Source organism: Haliaeetus leucocephalus, unplaced genomic scaffold (genome assembly GCF_000737465.1).
Source record: "Haliaeetus leucocephalus isolate CR32 unplaced genomic scaffold, Haliaeetus_leucocephalus-4.0 Scaffold495, whole genome shotgun sequence".
Lineage (NCBI taxonomy): Eukaryota > Metazoa > Chordata > Aves > Accipitriformes > Accipitridae > Haliaeetus > Haliaeetus leucocephalus.
Genome location: NW_010972931.1, coordinates 3606490 through 3629027, shown reverse-complemented (window position 1 = coordinate 3629027; position 22538 = coordinate 3606490). Strand labels below are relative to the sequence as shown.

The 22538-nt window shown below is 44.1% G+C and overlaps 1 protein-coding gene across 1 annotated transcript in view; it reads left to right on the top strand.

Moving 5' to 3' along the window:
* Positions 1–3886: 3886 nt before the first annotated feature.
* The window catches only part of SH3RF3 (SH3 domain containing ring finger 3), a 180390-nt gene continuing 161738 nt past the window's right edge, over positions 3887–22538 (top strand). Inside the window, exon 1 of the mRNA XM_010575802.1 lies at positions 3887–4320. Within this exon, the coding sequence (XP_010574104.1) occupies positions 3887–4320 (434 nt within the window). The remainder of the gene's footprint in view (positions 4321–22538) is intronic.

Below are 22538 nucleotides of genomic sequence, written 5' to 3'. Positions count from 1 at the left end.
GGTCAAACTCATTTGCAGGGAGTTGTGTTTAACTGTGCAATGCAGAAGTGAGCTTCATTACTTGTAATTAATCCTCAAGGTTCCTGAATGTCAGTTTACAGAGGCAGCCATGAAGGTAGTCCATGGAAGATAATTAATATTTGTTATTCCTGACTTTGAAAAAACTCTGGATTACAAAGTTTATAAGTCCTTTTTACTGGGAGAGCCTTATGAGGAAATTCCCTGATTAAATCATCAGTACTGTTGTCTCTGCCTTAAACTGTTGGTTTACTGTAATTACTACTCTTTTACAACAAAAGGGCATGGGGTGATACAGTGGAAGACGCATCCTAATATTCTGACACATTGGCAGGTTTTCACAGTTCCAGAGAAAAATGTCCTTCGGGGAAAGGTTAATGCAGTTATCGGGCAGGTTAATGCTCTGTCGTTCCCGGAGGGCTTTTCATTGATATGGGCAGGGGGCTTCCTCTATAGTATTTTTATCTCAAAACTATTAGGCTGTTCAAAGAGATTGAATGAAATCTAAAAATACATACATTTTATTAACAGCACAAATTCCTCTCAGAAAATATAGGCCAAATTCTCCACAGTCGTCATCATAAAGGTGGAACAGCTAATTGTAGCTGAAAGCAGAAGATATTCTCAATTCTCTCAATTGCACCTTGGATTCAGGTTAGGTTTTGGCTCCCTATTTGCATGGGGGCCTCTGCATACAATTTTACCATTCTTTATCGGTATTGTAGACTGGACTGAAAGTAGGTTAAAGAAGATGCGATATCAAACTGAAGACATAATCTTATTTTGTGTTTTGATGTTGATGTGAAGCATTTTTCAATTATTTCATGTAAACACAGCAGCTTAAAAATATTCACAAGAACTGATTTTTGTGCAATTTTAGGGTTTCCAAACTGAGAGACTGTTTAGTACCTCATACAAAATTTTACCTTCCAGAGTCCAGCTCTTTCGTTTCTTCCTTTCTGCTGTCTCCTGTAGGAGAAACAAATACACAAAAGGCTTCTTTGCATGCTAGAGACATTAGAAAATGTTTCTGGATTAATGTAAATACTTCATGATTTGTCACCAGTTCTTAACATGCAGACTTTTCTGGGTTTGAATCACAACTTTCTCTCATTAGAGTGACTCTAAGTCACTGTGGAAAAGGGGAAAAGGAGTTAGTGAGTTTTGGGAAAACACTTCTGTTAATGAAAGGGCTTTTTGAATATGAAATAGCCTATTTGATATAATGCTGCTATTTTATATTGTATTGGTTTATGAACTAGGGTCAAACTTCGCAGCTGTGAATTAGAAACTTAACTGCCTGGATTTTAGTGCGATCTTTCTGGCAAGTGTTCAGTGATCCAGTGAAAAAATTTAATCTTTTTTCTTCTTCACTGATTTGGCCATCATAAGCAATGTTATTAGTTGTAGACTCTAAAGTAGCAGCTCTCTGACTTTTGCAACCTAGTACTCACATTGTCTAAAGTGCTGCATTTGCCACCTTCGTGGTACTAATTAGTATGTTTATAATGAGCCTCCACTCCAATACTGTAATCCTCATCAGTCTACACACCTGACAGCAGCTTGTGTATCTCAGCGGCAAACACAAAGTGCAGGAGCTGTATTCTCTGCTCTATGGAAATCAGTTATGAAAATCCACCTCTCTAATGCTATCCCAAACGTATCGGTGCTTTATCACTTTCTTTATGGATAATACAAACATTATGGGCTACAAACATTGGAGAGTTTTTATGCAGAGGTTCTAAGAAGCAAGGAATAATAATTTTGAGCAATCTAAGAAAGAAAGGGATAGATGGGATTTTTAATGTATGTATTCCTAAAAGCAAGCGGGTGGTCTCCAGTTGTTTTAAGAAGTAGCATAAATGGAAGGATTCAGTTTTCAATGCTTGCTGTAAAGTTTGTCTTCAGAGTCGTACGTCAGACGTAGGTGGCAGAGGGTGCAGAGTTGTAATTTCTGCAGGGAAGTCATGCCTGTCAGCTTGCAGGAGTCTCTTGTTCACCAAAGCATCAATATACTTTGACACCTCAAAGCTGACAAACCACAACATCGTGCTGCCGCACCGGGGAGATGGCTGGAAAAGGTGCGTGGTACGAAGTGACTGAAAAGCGAAGGAGAAAGAAGAAAAAAGCTTGACGTGCGGTGCGCGGGGGTACTTCCATCCAGCGGTGACATTTGGGGTTTGACGGTCCTCGTTGCAGGATGGGTTGTCTTGCAACGAGCGCGGCATCACCCAGGCGAGGTGGAGCAGGTGGGGGCTGAGGTTTTGGGATGAAGACGCACAGCTGAACTTGGGGGGGGGGTCCCTCTGAGTGCTGACACATGCCGTGGGCTCTGTGCCATGCCGTGCCATGCCCGCTGTGCCAGTGGGCGATGGTGGGACCCGCAGGGATGGCTGGTCCGCTCCCCCTCACCACCAGCCTTCCTCCTCCTCCTCTCCCGCCACCTCTCAGAAGTTTGCTTTCACCGGCTTTGGGGCAGCGACATCAAATAGAAACTTCCCACCTGATTTTTTTCTGCCTAAGGATTTAGAGGCATAGGACCTGAAACTTGTTCTGCTGCAGAGGCTTAAACATTTTTATGCTCGTCCTGCCAGACTGCGGCGAGGCAGGGGGTCCGGATCAGTCCCCCGTGTGTTGCCCTCACTGCTTTTTCTCCCTTTCCTTTCCCCCTCCTGCCACCGCTGGGGTTCGCCCAGCTGCACGAGGGAGCGAAACCAAAGGGAAGTGAATTATATTTCATGTTGGGTTCATTTCAGCTGGGTTAGTTCCCTGATCTAGCTCACTGCACAGCGTCCAAATATTCGTGCTGGCAGGAGCAGACGGGAGAGGAAAGAGCAGCTGCAGGTGGCGAGGAGGGCCAGAGCATCCTCTTCAGCAGTGGCACTGGTTTACACTGGCTTTATGCACCTGCATTCCAGCACGTTAGATAAAACTACCTCGGGAGGTGGGTTTGGCACTAAGACGTTGCACTGAGAACTGGGGTGGCCGAGGCGCGGAGGTTGCAGCCACCCACAGAAGGCTGGCACCATCTTAGCCCACCTCGCCGAACATTGCCAGAGATCACCTTTCTTCCAAAATTTTTTGGAGCAATAGAAGGTGTAGATAAACACTTGTTCTCAAGGATTTTTAAAAGAAGCTCTGCTTGGGAGAAACTTCTCTGAATAAAGTCCTGTCATTTTTCAAATTCTTTTTAGAATTTTCCAAATTCATAATAAAAAGAAAATCTGCAATTTCCCCTAATAATAACTTCTATATATACTTAATACTGGGTTATTATTCATGCTTTTATGTTCTTATACTGTGTGAATTACACTTTACTATGTGTCACCTTTTGTAAGAAATTCTGCTTTTTCTTACATTTTTGTGAAATAATTCACAGTAGTTCTTGAGTTTTATGGTTCCCTGGGGACTTTCTGAGTATTTAAAAGATGAGCATGCTGTCAGCCTCCATACCTCTGCCTTTTTATTTGAAGAAAGTATCGGCGTCTTAATGCCTAAGCTCAGGTATAGGAAGGCATTCACACTAATTTCATACAAAGTTTATGTTAGTGTATATTGGGTATGTAGCAGTAATAACATTTTTCTAGGTAAATAATATGTAAATGGTATTGCTTGCAAAGCACAGACTTTGGGGATGTTTCTTAATGAACGATTACAATACTGAGTTCTTGGGATTTGCTTATTATGATGATTCCTGTCAAAGGCGCGGGGTTTTTCGTTTCGGCATCAGGGATGCTGTGGGCATAACTGGTGTCCCTGAAGCGTGTGCCCGGACCCGGCACTCTGAGATGCGGGGTCCCCCCTAAAACACTCCTCGGTTTTGACCGTGTGCCGGCCCCATCGCTGGTGAACGAGCTCCCAGGGACGCATGGGGGACAGCGGAGGGCTCGCTGCGATCCCGCTGCCCCGTTCCCATCGGAGGGGACGGGGGACCCCGAGGGGAAGGCGCCTGCCGGCCACCTCCCTCCCGTCACTTCAGATGGATGGGGTCTCTTTGCAAGTCCTCCTGCGACCCGCCTGCGGGCTATCTCCTCGCTGGTTTGCGTACGTAGAACGCTCTGGCGGTGACCGTGATGTTAATGGATGTAAAGAGGTCGTTGGCTCGCAAGTGCTCGCCGGCGCGGCATTTTCGGATGCGGGCAGTGCCCCGGTGCCGGTCACCACAACCTCACACCGGGACGATTGGTACCAGAGGCAGCAGAAATGGCCTCGCTCTCCCCGAGCTGTTTTCCTGGAAAAATCTCCTTTCCGCCCACGTCCACCCCGACAGTTTTTCACTGGGTCTCGTGGCTCTTTGCCATGGTCTGTTTCAGATATATCTTGCTGTTTTTTTCATAGGTGAGTTTGAAGCTGCCCTTTTGCTGTGAATCCACTTTACGGACTTAAAAATGATGTCAGCAAAATAAAAAGTCTTCGCGAAGTTTTGCGTTGGCGCTTGCTCTAGGAGCAGCCTTGTTTGAAGCAAACCTACAAAGGGTTTTGCAGAGGTCTGAAGAATGAAAAGTACTTAGTGAATGTTTTCCTCTTTTAAAAAAATTTGTTTTGGCTTGTCATAACTCTGTGACTTGGCCTGAAAACTCCGAATTTATTTGGCTCTGTTGGTCTTGGCTGCGGTGCGTGTCTTCTGCTAATCTTGGAGAGTTAATGAATTAAGTGCAGTTACTTATTAAAGCAGCTGGTGTTGCAGCCGAGGTGCTGGCCTCAGCACACGGTGGGGCAGGGGGAATTGCTGGAATTGCAGGGGCAGGTGTGGTTTTCTCCCCGGAGGCACTAGTAAAAAGTATTGCACCTCTCTACGAATCCTGCCTGTCCCACATCCTTAGACAGTCACAGTTACAACAGAAGTGCTACTACTCAAAAAACAAAATAATAAGCCCTTAATCCACCTGAAAGACTTGCGTTGCGCCTGATGAGATTTCCCAGCAGCGGTGGAGGGCTGGGGGCCGCGGGAGCAGCCGGCGAGTCCTCCCCCCATGCCTTGTTTATCTCTGCTGTAGCCCTCCAAGGCCTTATTATACGGTGCTTGCTTTTTCCTAGGAAATCGATCTTTCGGCGTGATGGTTCAGTCAGCCCTGCCTCTTCAGTGAAGCCTTGAAGAAGTTTGTATTCCTATAAAATGGCAGGTTTTTGGTTTTTTTTTTTAATTTTGAAGTCAGTTGTTTTCACGTCTAGCAACTACACAGCCCCTGCATTGGTGCAGCCCCTCGTTTTTGTTGAAAACAGCAAAGCAAACGAGAAACTCTTTTACCTAGGAAGAGGTCTTGATATGTTAAATACAGCTTTTTAATGTTGAATTCTGCTTTCGAGTCTGAATTTAGACTTGCCGTTAGATGCTTCTATGTCTTTTCCCACTAGGTTAAAACCCGCTTTATGACTGGAAACCTCTTTCCTCTGTAACAACCTGAATGTTGCTAATGAGTCACCTCTGAGCTCTCTTGGGTAAATAAGAAAGGCTTGTGGTATTGTTTCATTTCCTCAATCTCAGATAAATTTTGTAGCATTTTCTTGAATCCAGTCCTGCTCCAATCTGTCAGTATTTTCCCCTGATGGATTGGCGGTCGTCGGGATAGGGCACAATGCTTCCCTGACACCTCTGTCGTAGATCCTCATCCTTTTTTCCTTAGACTTTGCCGGTACACCTGAGATTTTTCAGCTGGCTGCGTGGGTTTAATGTAATTCAGAAGAACCCTCCTTATCAGGCGACTCAGGGCGACTTAAATAATTGACACATCCACAGTCGTGTTTATCCCCCTCCCTCCAATTTTTGCCGTTCTCCAACCATTACCAAAAATCGACTGGTGTTTTCTTTCAGATCATTGATGAAGATACGGAGCAGTTTTGTGTCAGAAACCAGATCCTTGTAGGCTCCATTAAAAAAGCTACTGTCGGATGATGAACCCCATTTATGATTAAAGGGGTTTCATTCATATGTGTGAACTCACTGTCAGCTGCTTTTTAATCGATTTAGCATCGGGTACATTGATTTTGTGTAAGTGCTTTTCAAAAAGTCAGGGTTGCTAGCTGCGTGCATCTGGGTGCCGTACGGAGGTCTGTCCTGGGACCGTAGCTGCCTTCTGCCCGTCAAACTCATGGTTCTGTTGGAAAACAGCAGCAAGTTTGCTTGACCAGACCTGTTTCCTGTAAAACCATGTTGATCAGAGTGAATTATGCCATCACCTTTTCATTAAGAGTATAACTTGGACTGCTGTGTTTAGGAATTGAGGGGAATCTATTTCATTTGTTTTCCGTAATACTTTGGATCCTGAGTCCAGCCTGCAGTTTATATTACATGGGAAATACGATTTACTTGTTTACCACAAGCTTTCATCCATAAATTCGTGAGCGTGTGGAATGATGAGCTGCGATTTGCTGGCCGAGTCACTCCTGAGTGTCTGCCTTTTCTTTATTTCTCAATTCAAGTCCTCCAAAAAAAAAATGACATGACATATTAAGGGTTTTAAACGGGTGTTTGTGTGTGTTCTTTCCCCTTAGTTCTCTCTTCTGTCTTCTCTCTACTAGAGAGCTTGACAGACTGTTTTAGCATTACTGATTGCAATAACACACCAACCAAAATTCATCCATGATTTCAAAAGCTTTAACAAAAGGCGTCCCATCTGGAGCATCTAAAGCTCTCCTATGGTTTGTTTTAGAGTGTGAAAATTGAAACACTCCATTCTGAGAACCCAGAAGTAAAATTGGTTTTGATGTATAATGTACTCAACAGTCATTTTCCAACACATTTGTTTTTTCTTCTCTTTTTTGGGGGGGGGTTAGTGTTATAATTCATAAACAATTGAGGACGCCATTCCATTCCATACAATTTTTGGTTTTGTTACCTTCTTTATGCTGCATTAAACCTTGAATGAAAACAAAATTGACGTGGTGATGATAAGCAGCTCTGGGTTTGATACTGCTCCAGACTTAATTTATTTCACCGATTGAGACATTTATTATTTCCATTTCTTTGTCTAGTTACATGATTACCAATGCCATATTCTATTTAACATGTAATAAAGTGCATTTCTGTCTCGCTTTCCATCCATTTCTCTGGAAGTACTTTCCTGACATTCCCTGCGGACGGAGGAGGCATTGTTATCCTGATCCTAGCACAGGCGAAAATTAGTCATAGATAGGATAGGTATGGGACTCAGCAGCAGGGGAAAGTGGTTCATTACCCTTCCTTTTACCTTACTGTCCAAGTCTGTGACCTAGCCAGAGCACTACAGAAAATCATTGATTCATGTGCGTAGGAGGAGAGAGGAAGAAACAAAAACCATCGCCAGCTAGCAGGTCCAGGGTTTCCAGAGGTTTCAGTCTCATCAGAAAGTTGTTGTGCGTGGTCCGTCGATCTCAGTGGGACCCTTGAGTACCGAGGAGCTGCACAGTGCAGCTCTTAGATCCGACCTGAGACCCTTCCTCACTCGTGCCCGACGATTCGGGGTTCTCGCATCAAGCAGCCTGCAGGCACTGCTATCAGCGTCTGCTCAAGAGTAGGGATCGATGGGTCAGGAGGGCACTGGGGAGCTGGCAAGAACAGACCTCGTCTGTGTCATTAGACAACTTGCATCACTCTCCTGTCAGCTAATTTTTATTATTTTTTTTTTAATGCACAGCAAATATTTAAACAGTTGAATTTTCTGTGGCTTTATTAAGTCCACTGCCCTGTATTTCAACCTGAAGGAGTAACTCCGTGGGCCAAAATGAGTCAAGGAGATTGCTGCAGGCTGAAATGGCGTTTTAGTCATTGAGCGATGTGGTTTTGTGACTTGGGTTGACAGTAAGACACGGTAAAAAGAACAATTTTATATTTGAAGTGTTCCAAGTTTGTATTCACGGAGGTTGAAGAACAGAGGATTTGACAAAGAAAGCTGTGGGCGCATTAAGTTGGCGGCCGCCCTTCTCTCCCCAAGTTTGCATGGACCGTTTTGGGAAATGGACTGCGCAGGCACGAGCACGCTGAGCGGGGCAGTCAGTGACATTTAGCAGAGAGGACTCTGACAGCAGAAATTCAGGTGACAGCAAAGAACCTGAATAATGAAGCAATTAAATAGTTGCACATTTTTGTGGAACTTACGGTAGCAAAGCTCTCCACCAGCCTGGAACACGAATGCTGTGATTTAGTCCTCTGAGAGCAGGGAAATAAAACTGTGAACCTGATGGCCATGTGGTGCTTTGTGCCTGGGATGAAGCTCTGGCTTTTGGGAAGGTCACTTGGCAGTGCCAAGCAATTAAAAGCCTTAAAGCTAATTTTCTGGGTGCTGTATGCTCACAGTTGAGTGAGTTTCCTTCAAAGCTTCCAGCTGAAGACAGGGGATTGGGGAGGATGTATTTGGGCAGCATGGCTTGTGCCAGGACTGATGAAGGTCAGCGACACGAGGTACCAGCATTTTCCTACGGCCGGTGCTGCTGAGACTCAATCTCTGGGCAAAGTTTCACTGTCTCTCTCTTGTTCCTTAACGTGACCCAGAAACAGAAGGAAGAGACCTGTGATATGAGAAACGTAGCTCTGGTACGAGCACAGAAGTACTTTTACCAGCTCTGTACCTTTCCCCGCTGAGCTCTACGGTTTTGGTTTGCTACGCACGTGGTTGCATGCCCTTTCTCCCTGCAGAAGCATCCTCCCCAGGGATGCTTGCTGGAAGCGTTTTGCAGTACCTTAGGGACTCCCTTGGTTTTGAACGTGGTGGTAATTAGCAGATAGCACAGGAAGGTGGGAAGGATTTTCTCTGAGCATGCAGTGCTGACTAATTTACTTGTCCAGATTCTTCTTTGCTACTGCAAAAGAGGGAAAACGGCAAGTATGGTGACACTAGTTTCCATGTAGGTTATTTCCTCTCAGTCTAAAATAAGGAGAATGTGAGGTAGATTTGCATCAGCCAAAAATCCTCCTGAGCAGATCTCCTTTATAAAACATTAAGGGTACAGAAGAAATATGATTTCCCCTTAAAATCAAGTAACTCATCCATTCCAGGCAGAATTTCAAGATAATTCATCTTGGGCAATGCTGATGGAGGTGTGCCCAAAGAAGAGATGACTTGCAGCGTCATCTGCATTGCTGTCTGTCTTAGTGGAGACCCTGAAGAGAAGATCATATTTGTGTCAAGGATGGTTGCCTCCACTTAATAACATGGTGTTTTTCTAAATGATTTCAGTGCTTTTCGTGTTTGCTGCAAATACAGCAATGTTGTTAATGCCAGTCTTGATGAAGGAAGAAGCAGATATTACTCATTTATGCAGGGAAGATTCTCCTTTCCTCCCCTCCCCATCACCAGAAGTAGAAGGTACCACCTGGAAGAGTTTTAAATGCAAACTTTCATGTGGTTTTAAAAGGTGGGAGATTTCAAACTGACATCTTTCTATCTATGGATATCAATGAATGGATAGCACTGCATTTTTTTTTTCTAGCAGCTGGCATAGAAAAGAAATTGAGGGGAAGGAAGGTCAGCGATTAGAGAGGAATGCCTTGACCTCTATTCCAGGCTTAAGTGAAAAAATAGGAATAGTACCCCCTAAACAGCCAAACTCACCTGTGGATAAGTGGTGGCTGTGGTAGTTAAGCTGTCATTCATGAAAACTGAGGAAAGGCAGAGGGATGGCTGTTTACTTTAAACATCCTGGGGAAAGAGAGGATTTCCATGACAACACAGAGTTCAATGCTAGCACTGTATGATAACAGAAGAAAAGTCTCTTTCAAGATATCTTGCTGAGTTTCCTGACTGAGCTCCTCTGTCACCTAAACAGTTTAGTTTAGGATGTTGAGCAGGGCACGTATGGAAGGAATTAGTAGGAAATGTTTGAACCTGTGGAAATGCACTACAGCATCAGTACCTTGCCTTTCTGGTTAACCGCTGGTACAGAAGGATCAAGAATTTCTGCCAGTGATTTACTGTCTGGTGCAGGCACGTCTGTTCCAAAATTTACCCCTCTGCAGAATGCATTAAATGCTTGCTTTACACAGGTGTCATGACATCTGTGTCCGACGATTTTTAAGTTCTCAGATCATAGACCCTCTCAAAATGAGCACTGTGTTTAAAAGTAAGCAATTCCCAGCCATTCTTGTATAGCGGTTTTGAAGATATTACAGCCATGTATTTTGGGAAGTAACAGTGAAATAGGCAAGAAAGTCAGAATCTGCACAGTTTAAAGTACGCTGGTGCGTGTTGTCCATCCTGTGTTATGCCAGCTATTGGCTGTATGGGAACAGTTCTTTTATAGGAATAGTGACAATAGCCTGACCTATGAAGTATAATTTCATTTTCCTCTGACAAAGTTAATTAGGAGAATGGGAAGTTTGGGGCATTTATGTGTTTTGGAGTACCGGTAAGAATAAGCCAAGATACGGCTACTACTAATCAAGGGAAGAGGGTTTTCCTGCCAATATTTTTGCACACCGTTGCTGTCAGCCCCCAGAGTGAAGGAGTTAGGGGGAGAGGTCTATTTTAGACCTTGATGAACATCTCTCATTCCCGCATTGATTACGGGAGAGGTAGCGAGAACGGGAGATTGCAGACTTTGAAATGACTAATATGTGTGTGGGCAGACTTGCTCTGTGTGCAGGGTACCTCGTTCCTTCCCAGCTATCTGAGGCTCTGTCTGTAGAAACCTTTTTCCCTGCAGTTGCTCTCCCAATATTACTGCTGTTTCACCTTCACATCAGTGCTAGCAAATGGAGACTGTTAATCTGGGTGAAATACACCTGAGAGCTGCTCATTTGTAACACTTATTTAACCATCATCATCGAACCATTTCCAGGTTTGGACAAGCGAATAGTAAAAATGTTGTCGGGTGCCAATTTTGGGGTCTGCCATTTGTTTTAGTCCCCTTTTTACTCAGGGAAAGATTTCCCGGAGGGTGAAGGTGATTTTACTTTCGCAGGCAGTTGCGGGGCCGTGCCGCCGCTCTCCTCCCTTTCTGCCTGTCAGGTGGCTGCTGGATCTGACCCTGTCCTCCGCTCTCTCCTCCTCATTTTTTTCCTCCTCTTTCCTATCTGCTACTTTATTTTAATAGTCTAGCGACTAGCCAAGACCAGCAACGTGACTGTAATACAAAGACGAATTAGAAGCAGTGCTTTCAGCTTTCTGCTAGTGAAGTTTGCCAGGTCTTGCTGAGACAGATAAGGCCATATTAACTCTCTTTAATGACATTTGCCAAATACTACTTTGCAAGAGAGAAGGGTGCCCAAGGAGAAGCAGAAATTTCTTTCTTCAGGATTCTTTTTCCCTCTGTGCTTTAACTTAAATTAATTTCAAAAACAACTTGAGGTCATCTACAACTCTTTATTTGTTTCCCAAAAGAAATGTAATATCTTTAAATACCATTTGAACTGTGATATATGGATATATAGATACATGGATATATGGTTTCTCCTTTAAAAACAGTGACATTAAGAAGATATTGAGGATTTTTTAACTTGTGCCTTTAATAGAACCTAATAATTTTGTATGACATTTATTTGTTAATGTATTAAAAGCTGTGTGTGTGTGTGTGTGTGTGTGAGTGCATTGCTTATTTTGTAGAAAAAAGCAAGGAGAGCTTGATATAAAATCCCAAACTGCAATTAATAGTGCACTTATTCATTCTTTAGTTCTCTGACCAAGAGCAAGCAATTGGGGAAAAAAATGGTTTAAATCAACCCAAAGTAATTCTTTCTTGCCCAAAAAGAAAAAAAAAAACAAAAAACAAACCATGCATCTTGTTCCAGTGGTTTCTCTTTCTCTGTGTCACATTTCATCTTCAAGCTCTGTAATGAAAGCAAATGAGATAAAAGCCCGGGTTAGAAAACCAAAGAGGAAGGGTGAACCCATTGCCTTTTTATTCAGTTGCAGATAATTATACCACTAACCCGAGATGCGAGAGGCTCAATTCCCTTTACTGCCTGGGGGGACTTGAACCCATTTCCAGGAACAGTTCCTATAAATGTGAATGGGAGCGGCTGATCCCAGCGTACCCTTTTTGCTTGCCAATGGTGTTCCCACTTTGCACAGCTTACTTAAATATTCATTAAATGAGGCAAAAAGCGAGCTCTCTGCAGTGGAGCCCGATGTAGAGCAGTGCCCGGGGAGCTTGTGGTCCTGGGCTCATCAACACGCTGCTCAACAGCCACCAACCGCTATTGCACGGGGCTGCAGCGTCCCCCAGCCCCCGAGCTGTCCCACTTTGGGGACTGGAGGTAATGCGCTTCCCTGTGCCCACAGACTTAGCATCACAGAATCACAAAATGGTTTGGGTTGGAAGGGACCTTAAAGATCATCAAGTTCCAACTCCCCCTGCCATGGGCAGGGACACCTTCCAGCAGACCAGGTTGCTCCAAGCCCCATCCAACCTGGCCTTGAACACTGCCAGGGATGGGGCATCTGCACATCTCTGGGCAACCTGTTCCAGTGCCTCACCACCCTCACAGGGAAGATTTTTTCCTAATATCTGACCTAAATCTACTGTTTTTCAGTTTAAAACCACTACCTCTTGTCCTATCACTACATTCCCTGATAAAGAGTCCATCTCCATCTTTCCTGTAGACCCCCTTTAGGTACTGGCAGGCTGCTCTAAGGTCTCCCCCGGGCCTTCTCTTCTCCAGGCTTCTCTCTTTCTTCCAAGACAGTTTGAGATCCATAATGCACAACCGCATCCTATGCAAGGATGCTGTAAGCGTGGTGGCCGTGTATTCACCCGGCTTGCTGACGGTGGTGGGCAGCAGGCTGGGCAGATGGAGAAGGTTGAAGTCATCTCCCTGCCCAAGCCATGGGGTCTTCAGCCAAGGGATGGCAGGTCCCGAGCGAGTCCCCCGCTCAGGTGCACAAAGTTGGGCAGCGCCGGGGAGAGACCCAGCTCTCGTACAGAAAGTGCGTTTCCTTCTCTGCCCTTTTCCCCACAGTATTTCAGGAATCTGTACCTTTGCTTTCTTCAGTTTTATTAAATGTACCCGGACATCAAAGCATTGTGGAAACAGTGCTGTGAAAACCTGGGGGTTTTGTCATTTTCCTTTAAAGCACCTGGAAACTTCATTCCCCGGTAAATTGCTACATGTGTCCCAACTCTAATTAACTGGTTAGTATTGCAACAGTGATCAAGGGCTTTGAAACACTCTGGGTAGGAGACATCTCCCCCAGCCTTATCAGCACATTATATCATCCAAGTCTAACCTTATCTTTGCACTGCTTTTAATAACTGCTTGTCTGTTTTCCCCATAAATACCTAACCCCTTCCATCTAGGCAGTCCCTTTTACGTGGGGGGAAAAAACAAACCTGTGAAAGATAGCATCTTGGTACTTTGTAAGTCCTTTATGGGAGTGAGACCTGCAAATCATGACTGCTGACTTCTCCTTCTGGGCAGCTGGTCACTTCTGCTTCCCAGGACTGCAAATCTATATGGGTACCTCGTTTCACCATATCATTATCCCCGTCTCTCTCCATTTGCCTCCTGCCTTCCTTGACGCATTTTAATCTTGCTTCTTTCCCTGATGCTGTAGCTAAAAGGAACCTGATCCCTCCTTTGGAGTTCCAGGTCTTACCCCAGTAATAATATTTTGTTATACGTTTTCTTTTACATGTACTTAACACACAGAGTTATTTCTTAGCTTTGTGTTTATAGGCGATTTGTAATCCCTCGGGAGAAAACAATGGTTGCTAATATCATTTATAGATAAAGTGAAAGTATATACAAAGTTTGTAAGCATTTTAGCTAGTATAAATAAGCCAAAATAAAATAGGTACATGCAAATATTACAAGGACATTTCTGTTTCTTACAATACTATCTGTTTTATCTATACCTCCGGGTGCTTTGTCCTCTGATTTGTCATCACTATCTTGGTGATGTTAAAAAAATAATTATCGCAAAGTATTTTTAGGGAAAAACCCCAGTATTGTTTAAATATAGAACTTTTTCTGTTCCTTTGAAACTCATAGAAACAAAGACTTGGTACGAAAGCAAAAATTTAATTTACTGCAATCTGAATGGTATACAATGGTATCTTTAAAAAAAGTTTGATAATGGAGTCAAGTCAGATGAGTGAAAACTAAATGCACTGGTTTCTAAAATAAGTAATTATCAGTTCTGTTCAGTGGGTAAAAACATTTTAGTTTAACAGAGTCAGTCTGCTCTCAGTCAACTCCATTTGAAGTAAAATACATCAAAATCAGACTTAAGATCTTCGGGAACTTTAAGTTGATTTATTCAAGTCAATGGAGCCACCTACAGATTTGACCCTGAATATGTGATAAGATATACAACTCAAACTTTCAAAAGTGTGTATGTTAGATATGTGCGCATAGTGCAAATCACGTTTTGTACTGAAATTTATTTACTGGAAGAGTGGATTTTTATAAATACAACTTTCAAAGAGATAATACCTACTCCCATGCTGCTTCGCCACCGTGCTGCTCACTTCTCCAAGCCTGGCTCTTACGCAGCAGAAGACCTTCACGCTCCGTATTTCGTTTGGCAGTGAAGGGTGGCACTGAGACAAACCTGGACGTGTCGCACCTGAAAGAATTTCGCTCACTGATAAATGAGATAGTCCCTATTGCCTTCCTCACGACTTGGCTGCAGGTAGGACACTCATTAAAAAAAACCCCCAAAGTTAATATTTTAACAGTTTTGTGGTCGTTCCCCCCTCCCTTTGCCATCAGTGCTGTGGCAGACCCATTTCAGAGGAGAAGGCTGATCTTGCGTTTCGCTAAGGAGCCGTTTTCTGAATTGGATGCCAGACCCCGTGTTTGACATAGCATTGGCGTCCGTGGACTGGGCGAGGGCTTTGGCACGGCCAGCCAGCTGAGGAGTGGTTGCTTGTAGTCAGCAAAAAACCAAAAATCCTCCGGAGGACTCGTCCCTGCCTGCCTCACTGCTTTCTTGCCTACTGTCCTTGAGAATGAAGATGCCTTGGTGTAGATTTACCAGGATGGAAAGCTAGATGCTGCTTATTATTAAGGGTGGCCTTTCTAATGACACTTAAATTGCTTCTCTTCATCTCTCGCTCACTCTCATTTGAATTGCAACAGGACTTAGAATTGCTATGAGATGGAAGAGGAGCTTGACTGAAAAAACTCTGCAATAAAGCTATGTACAGCCACGTCGGTGGACCTTTCCTGCGAGCGGCGTGCGGGTGGGAAGGGAAGCGTTACGGCTCCGCTGGGTTCCCAGGAGCCGGCCACTTTATGGGAAAAGGGCCTCTGTAGATGTGTTACCGCTTGGTGTGCTGCCAACAGTTTAGCACTGGTCAGCTGAAAACAAAGCATCTGTGAGGGAAGTGTGTTCCCCTGGCAGCTTCGCTTGCCCTCACTTTTCCAATCAGGTGTTTGACCTTGGTATATTTTTTTCTTTTCAGCAAAGAATTACAAAGGAAAAATTTTCATAGCTATTTTGCCGCTAGGAACCTCATTATTTATTTATATGCATTCTATTTTTGCCCACCTAAAATCCAAACATGTTTTGTGTAATTAAAAAAAAAAAAAGATCTCTATATTTTTTATTTAAAACAGACAGTCCTCACTGTAGACTTCAGCATACCCACCCTACAGCTCCCACCCGAACCTTCAGGAAAATCTTGGGAGAACCGCTAAATTCACAGTGTAATCCAAAGCTGACTCATCCCTTCTCTCTCTGGGGGAAGCCAAGCTGGAGAGTAAAATCTACGGCCCGTGACTGGAAATACCACGTTGTATCTGTCACCCAGCTCTAGTGCTCCGGACAATCACTTCAGTTGCAGAGTCGTAGAAGGGCAAAGTCAAGGGAGGAGCATCTGCTCGGCGTGGAGATGGCCGTGATAATTCACTCTGGAGGCTAAAAAGCTGGGGATAGCTGTCGGGAGGTACGTGGAGATGAACGGTTGCTGCTCGTTTTCATGAAGAGTCTGGGGATCTGTGGAGACTCCTGCTTATCATCAGACAAAATCAGAGATAAACTTACCCAGCGGCCGACCCGGGCTGATCTCCTGTCCCTCGTTCTCTCCAGACTGGCTCCTTCACCGTGTGCTAGAGGCGGTTTGAGCACATCAGAGCTTTGGTGAACCCTAAATACATAGTCAATACGCTAACTGTGCTCAGCAACAGGCAGTATGTTTTCATTAGGAGGCATTTTCTTAGCTGCAAGTGTGATGCTTTGACAGTACATCACCTAATCGATTTCTCATTTTTAAAAGTAAAGCGTGCGGGCTACGTTCTTAATTCCTTCCCGTTTTGTATAAATACTGCCGGTTGTCAAAAAAAAAAAAAAAAGAGGATATAAAATGCTAACACCTTGATTAGCATTTTTCACTTGCCCGTCTCTAGTTGTGTAAAGAGCAGAGGAGCTGAGGAGCGGAGAGCAGGGCTGGATGTGCCCAGCTCCTGGAGCACCTCGTCTCCGTTGTGCTTGAATTCCTTCCACTGAGCCCAAACAGGGTTTTGCTCTTTAGTACAGCTTAGGCTTCTGTCCAATCAGTCCAGATTGGCAAATTTCAGTCCAGATGGTTATGATAGATAGGGTACCCTCTCTTTTAATCTTGACTAAAGAAGTTTCGACAAAGGCCTGTGAATTAAGTGGGCTATGAGTACCAATGACTACATGAATTTCACATTTTTGCCTAGTCCATCTGCCAGGCTGAAAAGAGGGAAGGCAGGCAAACCATTGCAGTATAAATTAGGGTGCCTGAATTGCACAAATCCAATTAGTTAACAGGCAGGACATTTCTCTGCTATTACTACTATTTAAAAAAAATCGCTTTGGCAAAATGCACACCGAGTAGTAAATCTTTCCTTTTCAGGCTTGCCATCCATTTGGAACCTTTGTCCCACATTTACATGGAAATTTTACTCCCCTTGAACAGAAAGCTTTCCCTTTCAGTGTGCAGGCTGCCTTAATTGTCAGTAATGTGGACAGAAATATATTCCATGGCATTATATCATCAAAACTGAATGGGATTAATAGCCTGTCCTGTTGTTATAAGAAGTTTGGCACCATGTGTTTTATCTGTCAGCTAGATGACTATTTATATTGTTTTTGGGTAACTGGCATAATAGCCTGAAGTATAATTGCTTATCCAAATGCACACAATTAAAACTGTTTTCTGGAGGACTTCATGCTTGAAACCCACTTTGGTGGACACTTTCTTTGCCAGGATGGAGAGGACAGTGCAGTGTGCTTCACGTGTCACCGCAGCACAGCTCCGCTGGCAGAATGTGACCCTTTTTCTGCAACAACTGCCTTTCGTGGTAACAGGTTGCGCTTTCTTTTAAGACAGCCGTGCCGGTCCTCCCTGCTTCCCCATGAGGAGCTGGCTTGCAGCCCTCTGAAGTGGGTGAAGTTCCCCCGGCTTTGAGCCGTGCCGCAGGAGCCGGGATCCTTCCCTCCTTGCTGCCTCCTCTCCAGCACAAACCTCAGCAGCTGCTAGTCTCATCCCCAAACACGTTTTGGCTCTTGGTTCCCAGCGGCACTGCTGTTGACCTCCACTTTTCTTCTTCTCCTGCCATTTTATTTAATTTCTTTCATAGAGGTGTAAGTGCTGATGGAAGGCGAGAGCCCACGGCAGTAGTTTGCACCCACGCTGGTGTCTCCTTCAGGCACGGTCTGTGTGTGGATCCTCCTTCGTGGAGGTGTTTTGAATCTGAGTTTCAGCAGATGACTTCAACCTGCCTCTGCATGATGGGGGAAAAAAAATAGTAATACATTCTGCTATTTATGCGTAGTTAAAAACATTAGTTCAAATGGGTATTAATAATAAGCTCGAAGTGCTTCAGCTGCACACTGATCATTAGGAGAAAGAAAGTGGGGAAGCAATTTACATTCTTTATTCAGTAGTAGTATTGCAGCTGAAAGGCTGAAATGCCAAACAGATTTCACGTTGGAGGTCCATTTTCACACTTTATGAAAACTGAGGTCACACTAATAAAGCATGAAGTTGGATGTGCTGTAAATACGATAAGTTTTCTGCAAGTCTTCAAAAAGTCATGTGTCCCAGTGTCCATACTGAACCTTATTTGCCATAGATGGGCTTTTCAAATAGAGAGCGCATTAATTTGACTGCTTAAAGTTTTTGAATCCGCTCCTATTAAATGCTTTAAGAAAGTAACAACTTAAAAATATCTCCATCCAAAGAACTGTATTTTGACAGCCCTTTAGCTGAACTGTTGGGTTTGAAGAGTTGAATCTCCTAATTTGACAAAATGTTAAGATTATCTAATGGAGATTATTTTTAGTTTGGAAGAGAAAAATATTGACTCTTTGTTGTCTGTTTCATTCCTCAGTCATGCACAAAGAATACAGAAATATGGGTATTAAATAGTCTTTTAAGCTGTCACCCACTAATATATAGCCTTTTCAAATTAAATTGGAGATCAATAAGAAATTTAATTCTAAGGAGATTTCTTGACCATGTCAATCTGTTCGAGCTAGTTGGTATCTTAATGGACATTAATGCAGACATTTAAAAAAACTGAAACAAGAATAACTTGCTGAAGTAGTTGGTTATTTTTAACACACACATGCACTGGTTACAATTGTTTTTTATTGCTATGGGAATAGCAGACAACACTAACAACAACAAAAGATTAAAATTAAACATGTTTGTTAAAAAAGAAGGTTGTTTTGAAAATAAAATTAGGAGATGGCAGACTCTAACTATGTATCTCCTGTAGAGCAGTTCTTAAGTTACTTAATGCAGTCTTGCTTCTCAGAATGGCATTTGTATATGATGTTATTATTTTTGTTGAATGCACACAATTATCTACAGAAGCTTTTTGAATTAAAGCTGATAAAAATTCTAGAACATATAATTATTTGTTCCTGATACCACATGCTGCCATTCAAGTGTAATTTCTAGTAGTAAGGTAGTCTTTAATATGTTGAAAAACCCATGCTTGGTTAAGCAAGCGTGGATATGAAGGGGTAGGTTTTGGGAAGGATATATGCACAAGGCAATGTCTGTTCTCGGACTGCGACATCTCTGTGCTCGCAGGAGAGCCATCTCCAGTCACACAAATACTGCCCATACGCGAGTGTTCAGCCAGGCAAGGCAGTGCTGGGGCAGTGATTTGGGGATGCTCAGCTCTGTGGACCAGCGACAACATCTGTATAAGCTAAATACCTACATTTTAGACAGCGCTTGCTGCCTCCTGGAGCAAACCGGCGATGTCCACACCACATAGCCCTCAGCCCAAATCTCCTTTGAGCCCCATACGGTCTTTGGTGGTCCTAAGACACAACTATTATGTGTTGTGCGTCTTTTCAGTTCTTGGAGCTCCGTACGGTCTTTGATGGTCCTAAGACACAATTATTATGTGTTGTGCGTCTTTTCAGTTCTTGGAGCCCCATACAGTCTTTGGTGGTCCTAAGACACCATTATTATTTGTTGTGCATTTTTTCGGTTCTAGGTTTCTGGGAGCACCGGCGTGGTGTTTTGGTAATGTGAAATGGAGGACCTGTGTTCAGTGCCTGGGACCGCGGGAGGAGAGCACATGGAGCATTTGAGGACACTCACAATGACGTGCTGATATAACATTAGAGGGGGAATGCCGTAAGCAGGACATAGACAAATCTGGGGCAGTCTTCACCGCGCTAACTTTAAGGGATGCAACAACATAGCCCAGGACCATGTCCAGAGACTGTCTTGAGGAGGCCAAAACAGAGCAGGCAGTGGGCGAACAGCAAAGGGGAGTGAGCCATCAGGAGCCAGCACTTGGCCTCACTCCCTGGCCTGCTTTTATTTAAAAGTATAGCCAAGTGGTGCTGAATCACAGCACAGCAAACGTACAGAAGATCTGCTCACTGTAAAGTGAGTAGCGTGAGAGTGCAAGGATCAGCGGACGTTTGACATCTAGATGTTCAGGTAGTGGAAAGGTTGGAGTAAACGTGTAACAGGTTAAATTAATTTGGGTTTCTTTTATCCCCATGTCTGGTCAAGGTTGCTGAGCTAATCAGGCTAGTTCTTTCACTTTTATCTCTGGTCAAAATGATCTCTAATCTAAGGAAGCACATGGTTGGCAGTTGGGCATCGCTTTACAGTCTTGTGTTGCAGGCTGAATGCGTGTGCTTAATGAAAAAGGCTGAAAAATTTCCTTCAAAGCAATTCTTTGTGAAAACATTGGGATTTTGGCCAAAGCATTTATGTGGAAAGCATCTGCTTTCACAAGAAAATGAAGGTAGAAATACCTGAAATTTGGAGCCTGTCATTGCAAAGCCATCCCGTGGTGCTGCAGAGCAGTGGTAGTTTGGGTGCTTCACATCCCCAACCCCTTGGTGAGCTGTATTCCCGCCGGGGCTGTATTTCCCAAAAAGTAGAACTCTTTGCCATGATGTGCAGGGTTACGCTTCTTTTAAGGATAGGCTGAGTTTCAGTATCGGGCGATAGCGATGGCATGAGGTGTATTTTGGTGCTCTCAGTCCGCAAGGTCTAGTCAGCTCACAAGTTTTAACAATTTTAATCACCCGAGACCTGCAGTCTAATAGCACAGCTCTCTAACGAGCCTTGGCCCCAGTCTACCCTGGGAAATTCTTGCCAGCATAACTTTGTTGAGCTGAGCCGTGATAAGGTATGATTTGTGGCTGGTGGGGTTTTGCCAGCCAGAACTCCCGGCATGGGCACGTCTACACTGCCAAACCTTGCTGCTGGAGGAAGCTCACCTGGCACAAGGGTGTCTTGGCCCCGGTGCCAACCACATCCCAGGTAGAAGCTCGTTAGTTCGGTAGAGCTGCGCCTTCTGCGCCCAGCTTTCCACCCACCGCTGCAGAGAGCGTGTTCTGCGGTATTTAATTTATCACATCAAATCAGGGGCTGTGGTTGCCTCCTTCATCATACTCCCTTCCAAGGCAGCTGTACTAGACATCACCAGCACCGGCCAGTGAAAGACCCAAAGATATCTGAGACGGAGGCAGGAACCTTAAAAACAACAACTTGGTTGCTGTAATTTGCAGTCTGATCATGTTTTTTTCGCTCAGCAGTATCCCTGACAGGTCCCATACACTGCGTACAGCTGGCCGTGTTGGTCCTGTGCCAAATGAGAATTTCCTGGTGGGAAAAGAATCCTCAGTTGTCTATTTTGAATCCTTTCTGGGCTTCCAGAATAGTACAAATCATGTTTAACTGGGCTGTAGAGCTAGCACTGAATACCCTGAAGCAAAGCCATAAATCAGAAAGTGAAAACTGGGTGTTATTGTCCACAAAATACAAAATGGAGTGTCTTATGTTCCCCAAATTACTCTTTTATTGAGCCATATTGCAATGACGATAACTATTTCTGAATGGGGTGCTAACATACATTTTTTCCTCAGGCACCTAATGGTCATGCTTGCCCATCTAATTCCCTCAGTGAAAGAGGAGAAGCAGGTGAGAGTCGCTTCTCCTGCATCACTGTAAATCCAGGCAAACTTCATTTGCTGGAGCAGAATTAATCCACTCTGTACTTAGGCCAGTTCAACCCTAGTCATGGTCTGGCCCCTTATCTGTAATAAAGGCTGCTGTGTAATAGCTTGTGGAGAAGTAGAATAGAGGAACACAGATTTTTAATAGTAGGGATTTTGCTTGATGGACAAAAACCTCAAATCAAAAAAATATAAGGCTGACGAAAGGCTTTGCTCATGTCTTTCTAAAAGCTTCCCAGCACCTGTGCTGGGTAAAAAAGGGAAACTGGTTTGCAGGCACAGTTTTCCAAAGACAGGAGAAGTCCAGAGGCACTTCAACGCTGGATTTTGCTCTTCCATCATATTCTGGTAATGTCTCAGAGCAAAGGTGCCTATTTCCTAAACAGATAAAGCTGAGCTGCCAGCTACAGGGTTTGTGGCTTGGCAAGTCCCATCCTGGCTGCCCTAATGAAACTAATTGGAGGTTCATCTGCAATGTGGAGAGTCCTGTGATGGGAGAGGTTTTGCTTTTGTTGACTTTGAAGTGGCAAACTGCAGCAGGCTGCATTTAGACGGCTCTTAGGCTTTATTAAGTGCTTTTAGGTTGACTATGCTGGGTGATCACTCTTGTCTTCTCCTTACTGCATGATCCTGTATATGCCACCCTGGCACTGGAAGTCCCAGCTTTACAAAAGAAGGACGTGCCACCAGCCAGCTTTGCCAGCACCGTCCCTCTCCCACAGGCTGTACGGTACAGGAGTCTGTGGCACACCTGCTGATGGGCCATAAAACGTAACCGCGGCAAGCCCAGACATCCCTGAATTTAAATATTTTGGATACAAAATCAAAGGGCATTTACCGGTCTCTCGATGTATGAAAGGCGAGCGTCAGCCCAGCTGCACCGCAGCCCTGCTCCTTTTTAAGCACTTCACAAAGTGCTTCATGATCCGTGTCGGAGCACCTGGACCCACGCCATCCAGGTGCTTTCTGGGATATTCTGTAATCCATACGACCATCTGACCAAACTGGCTTAAGTATTGTTAAGATACGGTTATTACCACTGTACAGATCAGCAAGGGGAAAGACGAACGTTTTCCCCCCGGCCCCTCAATGTCGCATCAAACTTTTTTTAGGATTGCCTTGCAGCCAGACTGGCATGTTCTGCTCCTGAATAAAATAGAGAGACGAGTACTGGGAGGACCTGTTGTTCAC